This window comes from Ovis aries, chromosome 3 (genome assembly GCF_016772045.2).
Source record: "Ovis aries strain OAR_USU_Benz2616 breed Rambouillet chromosome 3, ARS-UI_Ramb_v3.0, whole genome shotgun sequence".
In the NCBI taxonomy this organism is placed as follows: Eukaryota; Metazoa; Chordata; class Mammalia; order Artiodactyla; family Bovidae; genus Ovis; species Ovis aries.
The window spans coordinates 190,492,869-190,507,389 of NC_056056.1; the positions used below are offsets into that span (position 1 = coordinate 190,492,869).

General features: G+C 38.0%; 1 protein-coding gene across 13 annotated transcripts in view; it reads left to right on the plus strand.

The window, feature by feature from the left end:
- The window catches only part of DNAI7 (dynein axonemal intermediate chain 7), a 91,949-nt gene that overhangs the window by 67,467 nt on the left and 9,961 nt on the right, over window positions 1-14,521 (plus strand). For all 13 annotated transcript variants that reach the window (XM_027967809.3, XM_027967810.3, XM_060413313.1 and 10 more), the window contains 3 exons: window positions 6,213-6,288; window positions 7,325-7,485; window positions 10,309-10,465. In XM_027967809.3, the coding sequence (XP_027823610.1) occupies window positions 6,213-6,288; window positions 7,325-7,485; window positions 10,309-10,465 (394 nt within the window). The remainder of the gene's footprint in view (window positions 1-6,212; window positions 6,289-7,324; window positions 7,486-10,308; window positions 10,466-14,521) is intronic.

The following is a 14,521-nucleotide window of genomic DNA, read 5'->3' on the forward strand; positions in this document are numbered from 1 at the left end:
CTGGGTTGGGAAGATCCCCTGGTGAAGGAAATGGCAACCCACTCAAGTATTCTTGCCTGGAAAATTCCATGGACAGTGGCGCCTTGGTGGTCTTGGCAGGCTATAGTCCATGGGGTCACAAAGAGTTGGACACGACTGAGTGACAAACACTCACTTACCAACTGCGCCATCTGGAAAGCCCTGGAGACATGGTACCAAGTTCAGCAGTACGAGAAGCACGAGAAGTCGCGGTGGTTTGGACAAAGGTGGTAGTAAGACGTGGAAAGGTGGATATGTTTGGGATATGTTGGAGGTAAAATAAACACTCCTACTGAATTTTAATTTGGGAAAACTAAACAGTTCACTGTGGTGGACAGGAGTGGGCTGAGCTGGTTGAGAGTGACAGTGAAACCAGAGGATTTTTGGAGGGACATGGTAAGTTTAGGACACACAAGTGGAAATACCAGGTAGGCAAATGTGAACCTGGGGTTCTAAGGAAAAAGTTCTTCCCATCATATGTGTGTGTGGAGACTTCCAGGGCTGAGCAACTACGTGTATGTGGCCTGAAGAGCATCTCTGGCATGGGTTTGGGAACCACCAGCTTATAGGTGGTATTAAAGCCACAGGAGTGAATGAGACTTCAGCACACTCGGGATAACCATTCTTATCTTTTATCCAAAATGAACCATAAGGTATTGTATTTTCAAAATTCATCTTCACTTCTTTACCAAGAGTCAGTTCCAACACTTTATTCTGAAACTGTAAATTACGTTTTGATGAAAAAATTGAATTTCTTTTGTACAGATTTTCTTTTGATGGGAAATAAACCTCAAGACATTCTATCAAACATATATGGTATCCAGTACTGACATTTTGCAGATGTCCAGTATCACAAGCTTTTGAACTGTGGTATTGAAGAAGACTCTTGAGAATCCCTTGGAAGATGAAAACAGTTGATCCTAAAGGAAATCAACCCTGAATATTCATTGAAAGGGCTGATGCTGAAGCTGAAGCTCTAATACTTTGGCCACATATGAAGAACCAACTCAGAAGAAAAGACCCTGATGCTGGGAAAGACTGAAGGCAGGAGGAGAAGGGGACAACAGAGGATGAGATGGCTGGATGGCATTACCACTCAATGGACAACAGCAACAATATCAAGATTTCTTTCTCTGATAATTGTTGACATCAAATCTCCTTTGTTCTCTTCATATATTTTCATATTTTTGTGGCTTTTGATTGGTTTAGTTATCTTTTCACATTTAGATCTTTTATCTGTCTAGAACTTAGTATAAAGTAGTTCAGTTCAGTTCAGTTACTCAGTTGTGTCTGACTCTTTGTGACCCCACAGGCTGTAGCACACCAGGCTTCCCTGTCCATCACCAACTGCCAGGGCTTGCTCAAACTCATGTCCATAGAGCTGGTGATGCCATCCAACCATCTTATCCTCTGTTGTCCCCTTCTCCTCCTGCTTTCAATCTTTCCCAGCATCAGGGTCTTTTCCAGTGAGTCAGTTCTTTGCATCAGGTGGCCAAAGTATTGGAGTTTCAGCTTCAACATCAGTCCTTCCAATGAATATTCAGGGTTGATTTCCTTTAGGATTGACTGGTTTGATCTTCTTGCAGTCCAAGGGACTCTCAAGAGTCTTCTCCAACACCACAGTTCAAAAGCATCAGCTCTTTGGTGCTCAGCTTTCTTTATAGTCCAGTTCTCACATCCATACATGACTACTGGAAAAACCATAGCTTTGACTGGACGGACCTTTGTTGGCAAAGTAATGTCTCTGCTTTTTCATATGCTGTCTAGGTTGCTCATAGCTTTTCTTCCAAGGAGTAAGCATCTTTTAATTTCATGGCTGCAGTTACCATCTGAAGTCATTTTGGAGCCCCCCAAAATAACGTCTGTCACTGTTTCCATTGTTTCCTCATCTATTTGCCATGGAGTGATGGGGCCAGATGGAGAAGGAAATGGCAACCCACTCCAGTGTTCTTGCCTGGAGAATCCCAGGGACAGGGGAGCCTGGTGGGCTGTCGTCTCTGGGGTTGCACAGAGTTGGACATGACTGAAGCAACCTAGCAGCAGTAGCAGATGGGACCAGATGTCATGATCTTAGTTTTGGGGTTTTGTTTTGTTTTGTTTTTTTGAGTTTTTTTCACTTTTTCACTCTCCTCTTTCACTTTCATCAATAAGCTCTTCAGTTCCTCTTCACTTTCTGCCATAATGGTGGTGTTATCTGTGTATCTGAGGTTATTGATATTTCTCCTGGAAATCTTGATTCCAGCTTGTGCTTCATCCAGTCCAACATTTTGCCTGATGTACTCTGCATATAACTTAAATAAGCCAGGGTGACAATATACAGCCTTGATGTACTCCTTTCCCAGTTTGGAAGTCTGTTGTTCCATGTCCAGTTCTAACTTGCTTCTTGACCTGCCTACAGATTTCTCAGGAGGCAGATAAGGTGGTCTGGTAGAATTTTCCACAGTTTGTTGTGATCCACACAGTCAAAGGCTTTGGTGTAATCAATAAAGCAGCAGTAGATGTTTTTCTGGAATTCTCTTGCTTTTTCTATGATCCAACAGATGTTGGCAATTTGATCTCTGGTTCCTCTGTCTTTTCTAAATGTGTAAATTAGGGGAGAATCTAAATTTATTTTATTTCAAATCTTAGTGAGCTCTCTCAAAACACTTACCATATAAACCTAGGTTTTTCCTATTGATCTGAAATGCCATATGCTACATTCCCAAGTGGCTCCTGAGATCTATTTCTGGAATTTCTAGTCAGCTTTCATGATCTTATTCATGATCCAAGTTATGTTTTTATATCATGTTCAAGTTACATACATATTAAAATAATTTCCACATTACAGTAACTGCACAATGATCAAGTTGCAATGAAAAATACTTTGCTAGTGTTCTTTGAAGTTCTTCCATGTGAGAAGCCAATTCATAAACCAGTTGAACCAAGATGTTAGTTATACTTTACCTTCTCTGCTTCATATTCTGTCCACATTTCCATGCAGTTTTTAAAATGTTATTTTAAAAATAGATTTATTATAAATTTAGTGTAATTCAAAGAAAAACTCCACTTTGGTAATTGTTAAGACTTAACAAAACACTACTTATTAAAATTTAGCTATAAGAAAAAAGTATGTGGAAAATTTTCTGAAACAGTTAGGTTGAAAGAGTACTTTTCTTTAGCAGATATAAACATGAGGATAATATGAAGAAAGAAGCATTTTTCCCAGCTTCATTGCCAAGAAACAGAAGGAGCTTTAGAAAGTGTAAAACGCTGAAGGATTATAGGATTAATAAATGTGGTTTGGAGTTTACTTTTTGTGCAGGAGTATATTCTAGCTGTGATGACAGGAAAACATTCTAGAATAGTTATCAAGATTCAGGAGCTTGCACCAGAGTGTAAATTGACCCATTGCTTCCATTCTCTAGAAGTCTAGCTTCAAAAAAGAGTCAATTAAGCTAAAGAATACATAAAATTATAAAAATTGTGAATTATAGGGCAATATTTTGAGCTAAATACAAGATTGTTCTATCATGTGATGATAGAGATATGGATAAATTCCTGTTGTTGCATATTGAAGTACTATGTTTATCAAATTTCTGTTGAGAAGGTCTAAATTCTTTGGTCTCCCTGCAAGGTAGAAAACCATTCTGATCTACATGCTGAAGAATTCTCAAATGTTTGACACTGTGAATTGGAAAGCTTGACTCCCTTGTTGGTTGATATCTTTTGATACTGTTGTCAGAGAAAATCCTTCCTGTAAGAAAGAAATGCAGCTGGCTTTTTAATGGTGGAAAATATCAAAGGCCACTTAGATGTCCCATGGGCATCTCAAATTCAAGATATCCACAATCGCATTTACTACTTTTTTCCCCCTAAACCAACTCTTCCTTTTCTTAATAATTGTTACCACCATCTATCTTATTACCTAAGCCAAGCATTTGAAAATCAGTCTTCTATATCCATTTTCCATCCAAGCTATGTTGATTTACTTCCTTATCATCTCTCATCTAAGCTCCTTCTGATGACCTTGATTGCATCTATCTTGACTTGTGCCCTGATCCTCTTACCTTGGACTTCCTATTCTGAATAGTTCTTTGTTTTATTTTATTTACTTATTTAGCTGTATCAGGTCTTAGTTGCGTCACATGGGATCTTTTGTTGCAGTGCTCGGCCCATCTAGCTGTGGCACGGGCTCCAGAGCACACGGTCTCAGTAGCCACAGCATATGGGCTTAGTTTCTCTGCATCATATGAGATCCTAGTTCCCTGACCAGGGATCAAACCCATGTTCCCTGCAATGCAAGACAGACTCTCAACCACTGGACCAACAAGAAAGTCCCTGGATTCCCTACTCTTTACTAAGCAATACATCATCATCTGGCCACCAAAAAAAAAACCCTTTCCAAATGCATTTCTTCGTGTTACTTTCCTAGTAAGTCTTTCGGGGGCTCTCTTCTACCCATAGAAGAAAATCTAATCTTTAGAGCGGCATCCAATGCTCTCCACAAGTTGGACCTTGCCTCTCTCCAGCTTAAAATCTTTACCCTCCTAGCCTGTCTCATTCCAACCATACCTGACCACTTGGGGGTGTTTGGAACCCTCTGTTTTGCTCCATACCTTTCCACCTTCACTCACACCTGGAATTCTTTCCCACCATTTTTGAGAGGACCTAATTATCTTTCAAGGTTTAGTTCACACTTTACCACCACAGACTGTTTTCCCATAGAATTAACCACTCTTTCTTTGCGTTTCTCTTGTGGACCCCTTCCTGCACTATAGCACCCACTTTGTTGACCTGCTCCCCTAATACACTGGCAGTTCCTAAAGCAAGGATCTTGGCTTTCTCTTTCTTTTCACTCCTAGTATCTAGTGATGCCTGTACAATTCAGGCACTCAGAAAAGCTCCATTGAATGAATGAGTTAGTGAGTGAGTAGTGTCAGAGGCTTGATGAAAAGGTTGGCAGAGAATGCATGGTATTAAAACTGGTCAAGAGGAAGATACAAAAAATACAGTGATGAGAATAAGAAGAAAGATCATCTACTAAGAAGGACTTGGCTTTGTACGGCGGATGAGGATGAGCAGCATGGTGGGATTAACTGATGTTAAGCTTCTGACTAGGATTCTAGTTCTATAAGGTTCTTCTATTGCTGTACAAAAGGGCAGGTGGTGTTTGAGGGCAAATGAATTTTTCTGGATATAATCCTTCCTATTTGCAAATATTAGCACACACATGCTAAAGTTTTATAGTAGCACTGCAGTTATCTAGTAGTTTACAGTGTACAATATTCTTTACTTTTATTATTTTATTGGACTCTTAGACCAGTTATCTCCATAAGCTTCAGTTCCCTTAATGTAAAATGAAGATAATAGCTTAGGATTGTTTACAAGAGCTATTATATGTCTAGTGCACAGATGCATAGCAAGTCAGTTGTTAGATCAGGGCTTTGTGACTCGTAATGCTTAAATGACTTGCTTAAGTTCACAAAGGTAAGTTAATGGCGTGCGTGTGAGCTCAGTCACTCAGTCATGTCTGATTCTTTGCGACCCCATGGACTGTAGCCTGCCAGGATCCTCTGTCCATGGAATTTTCCAGCAGGAATATTGGAGTGAGGTGCCATTTCTTACTCCAGGGGATCGTCCTGACCTAGGGATCAAACCCACATCTCCTGCATTGGCTGGAAAATTCTTTACCACTGTGCCACATGACATATTTAAACTCTTCTGTCCTCTTTTTGTACAGTAGTATTCTGTTTTGCTATACCAGGATATAATAATATCTTCTACATTACTTTAGGGCATGGCATCTTTAATTTTCTTGAGAGGCTTACCCAAAAACAGGCTTTGGAATTACTCAGAGAGTTTATTGCCAAAATCAAGCAAAATAAAAAACTTGGCTAAAACCAAAATGCCAATATAAATAATATTTGTATAGCTTGCATGGATTCTTAGTCCCTCTGTTTTGTGCTTGGGGGTTTTCCGCAGAGAATCTGAACAACTAGCTCCTGGCCTTGTGAGGTTTTGTGGAGATATGCTCTCATTTAAATTAATTTTTAAAGTATTATTTTTGAGTCCAGTTTTAGACCAGAGCAAGTGTCCATTTGGGGTCCTGGAATTAAGGTAGCAGAAACCTAGTGGGAACTAGAATAGGAAGAAGGTGAATCTGGGCTGCAGCAGACACTGACAATCACCCCCATCTGTCCTTGTGTTCTCTGTAGTGTCCTGTCCAGGAAGAACCTGAAACCACAAAATATGAAATGGAGATGAAATTAATAAGTGAAACAGTTTTAGCAGGTATTCTTCTAAGTCACATTTTTAGAATTTAACTTAACTGGGATTTTCTGCTTACAAAAGAAACGCAAGGATGTTAGAAAATCAACTCAGATGTTGCAGAAGTATATTTATAGTGAAAATTCTTCCTCATCTCTCTACTGAGATAACCAGTGTTAATGGTTTTCTTTTGAATTTGTTGTACTCTCTCTCTCTCTTTTTGATTTTAATAAAACCATTGGGTCATATTATATGAATATTCTTATTGAAAGTTACTTTTTTTTCACCTAACAATATTTGTTATTGTACATACACACATAAAACACAATACATATTCTACTTAAATGAATAATATTCAACATTATTCTAAGTCAGAACACATTGGTAACCTTACTTTTTAAAGTATCTATGTAATGCTATGGTACATTATCATCTATTAGTAAGGACTTAAATAAGGTTATTTCTAATTTTTTTTATTATTACAAGCAATGTTGCCTTGAACATTCATAAGCACACACATGAAGTTAGAAATTTCTTCACACTTTTGTATTTAGTCTTGTCCTGGCAAATAACAATTGGATACAGTTTTTAAATGTCAAGATGATAGTGATGTCTAATTTGCAGAACTTCTAGTTTGAGATTTATGTAATCTTTTTCATTAACTTTATCATTTTGCTTCTTTCCCAGAAACTCCTTAGGAATGTATTTTTTATACAGTTCTTAGCAGAGTCTTTATAACAGACTTCTTGTCCACTTCACTTTTTCCAATGCACTTTTGTGTCAACAGTCAATTAGGTTTATATCATTATAACTTTTCTGTAATCCTTATGAGATAATTTACCTATGAAAAATATAAATGGAGCCCTCCCCTGCACCCTAACATTATGCATGCCTGTTCCCACTTTCAAGTGAATGATTTTGAATTAACCACATTCTGAAAATGTGTAGTTGCTAAATAAACATTTTCTTTACCAGTATTAGAATGCTTTCATTTCCCTACTAAGAAAATACAGAAATGTTGTGATCTATTTAGAAACTCAATCAATCTGATTAATTTCAGCACAGGAGTTGCTGTTAGAGAATGCCTGTGAAAAGCCCAATTTCTTTGAAGAAAATGAGGTTGATTTATGCCAATTCACAACCCTGGGTGGAGTGTACCACTTGGATATTTTGGAGCTTCCTCCACAGTGTAAACCAATGAAGGGCTGGATGATTGTGGAGGTAGGTTGATTCTTGAATCAAAATTTATGGATAAAATAATTTCTCATGCTTTAACTTTATCTGAAATGATTTAACATCTATTTAACCCTAAAATGATTTAACCCTATTAAACAAGCGCAAATGCGGAAAATGTAATTTTAAGCTGTCTTGAATTTATGAATCAAAATCAGATACTAAAGGAGAGGAATCTGAAATAATAACAGATTTTAAAACTAGAATTCATACATGTTAACTTAATTGTAAACCTGTAACACTGTTTATATTATGCCAATTTGGCCTTAATAATGACAGTCATTTTCAGAGGTCATCAAATTTTTTCTGTAAAGGGCCAGATGGTGAATATTTTCAGCTTTGTGATCCATACCAGCTCTGTTGCAACTCCTCAACCCTGCCACTGTAACATTAAAATAGCCATTGGTAAATGAATGGACATGGCTGTGTTCCAGTTAAACTTATTTTACAAAAACTGGTGCGGGCTGGATTTTCCAGGGACCATGGTTTGTGGATTCTAGTCTAAATCAGTGGTTCCCAGCATGTGGTCCCTCGACCGGAAGCATCACCATCATTTGGCATCATCTGAGAATTTGCTACAAATGGAAATCCATTGCCCCCACCTCAGTCCTACTGAATCAGAAAGTTTGGAGGTAAGGCTCAGCAGTCTGTGTTTTAGCAAAGACACACCCCAAAGTTTGAGAACCACTGGTCTGTATTCTTGATATACAAGTGTGGTCCGTGAACCTGCGGCATCTGTATCACCTGAGAACTTGTTAGAAATGCATCATTTGGGACTTTACCTCAGGTCCACCGAATCTGCATAGTAACTGCACATGAAACTTTGCAAAGCACTGATGTGGGCAATGCCAATGGTATTGATGCACAGATAGCACACATTGAGTAACAAGGATACTGATGGTAGCAGTTGTCAATCATTTTTCAAGGAGTTCTCACTCTTGTTTCAGTAAGTAGTGACATTTGCACTAGTATTGACTTGACTTAACGTTTAGTGGCCAACACCCCAGATAATACCCCGTTATGGTAAAGAATCTGCTTGCAGTGTAGGAGACCTGGGTTCAATCTCTGAGTCAGGAAAATCCCCTGGAGAAAGGAATGGCTACCCACTCCAGTATTCTTGCCTGGAGAACTCCATGGACAGAGGAGCCTAGAAGAAGCCATAACTTCTTTATGCATAGGCATTCTTGAATTAGTGTAGTATTTATCTTTTTTCTTTTCATTATCACCCCTCCAAAGAGCCTTTGTAGATTTTTTTCCTAACTGGCCCCCATAAAATATTAATACCACATGTATACTGTATATCTACATATGTGCTGTATGTGTGTTTTATACCAAAAAGAGTACAATTTTTTCATGACCCCTCTAAACTAATTTTTACCCTCTTAGGGATAATATTGCTGTTCCTTTCTCCTTCTCATAAATGAGAATACAGTTATTAGGTTGACCCTGGAGAGATAATTTAGTTTGTAGCCCCTCTGAGGGGCTTCCCCAGGGGCTCAGCAATAAAGAATTTGCCATCAATGCAGGAAACTCAGGAGACACGGGTTCGATCCCTGGGTCAGGAAGATTCCCTGGAAAAGGGCATGTCAACACAGTCCAGTATCCTTGCCTGGGATATCCCATGGACAGAGGAGCCTGGCAGGCTACAGTCCATAGGGTTGCAAAGAGTCAGAAATAACGAAGCGACTTAGCACGCAGCCACTTTGAAGAATCTGTTTGAATCAGCCTTCCCTACCTCAGAAATACCTGAAGGGCAGAGTGGAGTCCAGAAAGACACCCTCTGGTGGAGATAGGCTTTCAAAACTCTTTATCCATAGGAAGGTCTAAGCCTGAACTGGGAATTTCAAGGATGCATGCAAAGATCTGGTGTTTCTGAATTTTGTCCTGGTATGTGCTCTATTTGAGCCCAGAGTGTTCTCCATCACACTTATTTTTCTCTCCTGCAACGAAGAGACCTTCCTCATTTTCTAAGTCCCTTTTAAATAATCTCACACTTCCTCTAGAAATTTTCCCCGTCCAGTTTTTTCCTCTGTTTTGTAATATTTATAATCCTCTTCCCTTTCCTAGATCCATCTCTGCTAAATTCTGATAATAGACAAATCTTTATCCCACAGACATCTGCTCTTGGCTTAATTTACTTTCTCCCCTTCACTACCCCCCTGCTTTTTTAAGATGTAATTGATATATAACACTGCATAAGTTTAAGGTATGCAACATGATGATTTTTAATTTCACTCATTTATTTCCACACTTCTCAAAAGGTTGCTTATTCTTCTTTCTGTCTTCACCCACACACCCTAACCAAGTTACTGGAACATGGGATTTGGGGTCCTATAGATCTGCTGGGTTGGTCAAAATCTTTCTATAAGATTTTGTTGTTCAGATCTTTCTGTAAGATGTTAGGGGAAAACCCAAATGAACTTTTTGGCCAAGCCAATACTTTTGGCTTCCGGTGCCTTCTTGGAGTCATTTTGTAATCTTTGGCACATTAATTGATTTTTCTAAGTCCCAGTTATCTTCTCTGTTCAATACATATCTTATAGAATTATTGGAGAAATAAAATGAATAGTTAAGTCCCAGCCAGCCTAGAATCTGGCCTATAGGAGGGTTCTGAATTACATTCAAATGTAGTGATTTTTTCTCCTCAATCATTATCTTTAATTTTGTTGTGACATTTTGTTAGTCAATCTATAGTGAAATGTGACCAAACCGGTGTTTATTTAACATATATAGCTTACTCTGCATAACTCTGCATCATAAACTGTTACCAGTCAGCTTCTAACTTAGTATTATCTTGGTCATTTTTAAAAGATACTCAAAGAGGGATTACAGAAATATACATATCCTCCAGAAACTGCAGAAGACCTTGAAGCAGAAAATGCTTTTCCACCCATAGAGGTCACGCTTGAAGTTCATGAGAATGTAATCTTCTTCGAGAATCCTATGGTTGCAAGGTGGGATGCTGAAGGTACAATGATGCCTTAACCAGCTTTGATAATTATGTAATGAAAAGAGGTATAATAATATAAATCCTTAAATCAAAATAGAAAATGGAGAATGTAAACTGAGTTTCTAATCATACATATTTCTGTGCCAATTCTAGAGTCTTTGTTTCCTTTTTATGGAAATGAATAGGGTGTTTTTAAAAAGAAGGAAATGAATAAAAATATCAAATAGTATAGCAAATAAAAAACAAACGAAAAGCCTGCTCTCTCTTGAAATGGCCAAATAATTCAGATTGGGGTGATTAAAATTTGATTATTTTAATGTTAATGATTTACAAATTGCAAAGCTTATTACAACCAGGTACTGAGGATGGGTGTCTTCCCAGGTGGCTTCAGTGGTAAAGAACCCGCCTGCCAAGCAGGAGACACAGATTCAATCCCTAGGATGGGAAGATCTCCTGGAGAAAGAAATGGCAACCCACTCCAGTGCTCTTGCCTAGGAAATCCCATGGACAGAGGAGCCTGGCAGGCTATAGTCCATGGTTTTGCAGAGTTGGACACGACTTAGCAACTAAACAACAACTGAGGATGGGGAGTGGGCAAATGGGAAACGCGAGAAAGAGGAAAACCAACCACTATATGCCTCTATAACTTTTAACTATTGAACCATGGGCAATTATTGCTTATTCAAATTGTTAAATATCAATAAATCAGAAGTGTTAACAAATACAAGTTAATCATTCACCAATTATTAACAAATACCTGATTTGGGGTTGGCAGGCTAAACTTTGAACAGTCTTGGTCTTGTGAATTAATGTATTCAAATCTGGAGACTCTTAGATGAAAGTTGAATAGCTTTGTTTTTAATGTAGGTGAGTTACCCTACATCCATTTATTTATTTGTGAAAAGGTTTGCATACAAGATAACAGGTCTAGATAATAAGATAACTAAAGCACACAGCTATTACTTTAGTTATGGGAGCAGAGAATTTAGAGACTATTTTGTACTTTAAATTGTTTTATGGTTGCTACAACACACTACATTGTTGCTTATACAGATATAACCACAAGATGTTTAGTGTAGAGATAGTTTATGTTTTAGAAACAGTATATTTCTATCAATACATTAAACCATAAAATATATCAAAATGAACATTGGGTAATTTTTTCCTTTCATGTTGCTTTAGAGGTTTCACATTTCCTTTCCTTTAATGGTAACATTCCTAAATATTTACTTATCAAATTAAAATTAGAATTAGACAAGATCAGTTATCCCACATGATTCAGGGAAATACAAGTAAAATTTGACTCTAACTGCAGTAATTATATGGCAGTAATCTCTTGATGAAAGTGAAAGAAGAGGGTGAAAAATTTGGCTTAAAGCTCAACATTCAGAAAACGAAGATCATGGCATCCGGTCCGATCACTTCATGGGAAATAGATGGGGAAACAGTGGAAACGGTGTCAGACTTTATTTTTGGGGGCTCCAAAATCACTGCAGATGGTGACTGTAACCATGAAATTTAAAGACGCTTACTCCTTGGAAGAAAAGTTATGTCCAACCTAGATAGCATATTCAAAAGCAGAGACATTACTTTGCCAACTAAGGTCTGTCTAGGCAAGGCTATGGTTTTTCCTGTGGTCATGTATGGATGTGAGAGTTGGAGTGTGAAGAAGGCTGAGCACCAAAGAATTGATGCTTTTGAACTGTGGTGTTGGAGAAGACTCTTGAGAGTCCCTTGGACGGCAAGGAGATCCAATCAATCCATTCTGAAGGAGATCAGCCCTGGGATTTCTTTGGAAGGAATGATGCTAAAGCTGAAACTCCAATACTTTGGCCACCTCATGCGAAGAGTTGACTCATTGGAAAAGACTCTGATGCTGGGGGGGGATTGGAGGCAGGAGGAGAAGGGGACGACAGAAGATGAGATGGCTGGATGGCATCACTGACTCGATGGACGTGAGTTTGAGTGAACTCCGGGAGTTGGTGATGGACAGGGAGGCCTGGTGTGCTGCGATTCATGGGGTCGCAAAGAGTCGGACACAACTGAGCGACTGAACTGAACTGAATCTACAACTCCATGGTTTCCCTGGTGACTCACTGGTAAAGAATCCACCTGCCAATGCAGAAGACTGGGTTTCAATCTCTGGTACAGGAAGATGCCCTGCAGAAGGAAATGGCAACCCACTCCAGTATGCTTGTGAGGAGAACCCCACAGACAGAGGAACCTGGCAGGCTACAGTCCACGGGGTCAACCAGGAGTTAGACATGACTTAGCGACTAAACAACAATTTTTATGGTTACAAATTAAGATAATTTTGTAAATGTAAAAACAGAAAGAGGAACTATATATAACTTAGTTTTCTAATATAATTATTTATTATATTGAATTCAAGAGTCAAAAATAGAACTAATATAACATTGTAAAGCAGCTATACACCAATTTTTTTTTAAGTTTTTTTTTAAAAAGTAGGTGTATGGAGATGAAAACTAGAGAGAGCTGGGAATGATAGCTGAGGTTGGGAATTACTTTATTATTTATTACTTTATTCATTATCCAAGATAATTCTCATTAGGAGGATAGCCTCAATAGGAGGAGAGTTTAAGTGCATAGGGGCAATATTATATATTCCTATCTACTATTTTTTATTGATTGCTTTAAAATTAATGCCTAAAAGTGTTTTATTTCTTTTCTCTAGTAAATTTTCAAATAAATACATGCCAAAATTTAAAAAAAAATTTAAGTCAAAAATAACCAGTGGAACCTTTCATGTGAGAAAACAAGAAAGTCAAGTGGAAATGAAGAGGGTGTTCTAGGAAAAGAATGATTCATTCATTTCATTAAATGCTAAACAATGAGAAAGAGAGAAATGAGACGCAATTCCTTCTTCCAGGAATTTTCAAAGTTGTAGGAGAGGCAGACAGGGAAAGATATCATACACAAGGGGCCAGAGTAGTAAGGGGCTATAGAATAGATGAAAGTGCTACGGAGCAGAACAGTGACTGGGCCCCATCTGGAGTGTTAAGGACGGCTTCTCCTAGGCTAGAATATTGAGCAGGTCCTTAAGAGACTAAGAGACCATTGATGCAGTATGTTCTGTGTGGGTATAAGTCCTCATTCCTCTTAGGTATATTGGTAGGAGTGGAATTTCTAGGTTGAAGCGTAAATTGATGTTCAACTGTTTAAAAACTGCCAAGCTGTTTTTCAAAGGAGCTATAACCACAACACAAGGTCCCCCATTTCTCCATATTCTTTCCACCATTTGTTATTACATATTTTTTTTTAATTAGAGCCACCTTGGTGTGTGTGAAATGTTTTTTCATAGTTTTAATTTGTATTTCCCTAGTGAGTGGTAATGTTGAGCATCTTTTTTTATGTATTTATTATACTTTCATGTAGCTTCTTTGATGAAATGTTTATTCAAATCTTTTGCCCATTTTTAAGTTGTGTTGTGTTTTATTATTGAGTTGTAAGCGACACAAAAGACCACTTATTATATGATGGTGGTTAATGAAAATTAAGAAAAGGCAAATCTTTAAGTATATTAATAGTTTCTTGGGGCTGGTGATGCAAATGGGAATTAACTATAAATGGACATGAGAGATCTTATTGGGAGGATAATAATACTCTAAAACTGAATGATGGTGATGATTGCAAAACTGGGTAAATTGACTAAAAATAATTGTATACTCAAGATAGGAGAATTTTAAAGTTCTTTAAAAAGAAAGATGAAGAGAGGTTCTCTAAAAGAGGAAGGAAATGTTCTCTAGGAAGAAAGAACTGCATGTGCAGAGGCTTACAGGTTTATGATGTTGTTGGGGAAGAAAAGAAAAGTGTGACTGGAAAGAAGTCTGAGAAGTAGCAAAGAAGGAAGCCAGGAATGAGAGTCAGAGCTTCATTCTGAACGTCTTGTGACCATGCTGAGGAATCTGGGCTTGATCCTGTAGACAGGAAGAAACTCCAGTGAAGATGGTTTGTTGTTGTGATCCTATTCTCAGTGTGAAAAATCAGCTTATACATATTGAAGTTAGTGGAGTGGTTTCATTCATCTTATTTTTGCAGAGGAAAAAATGGAAC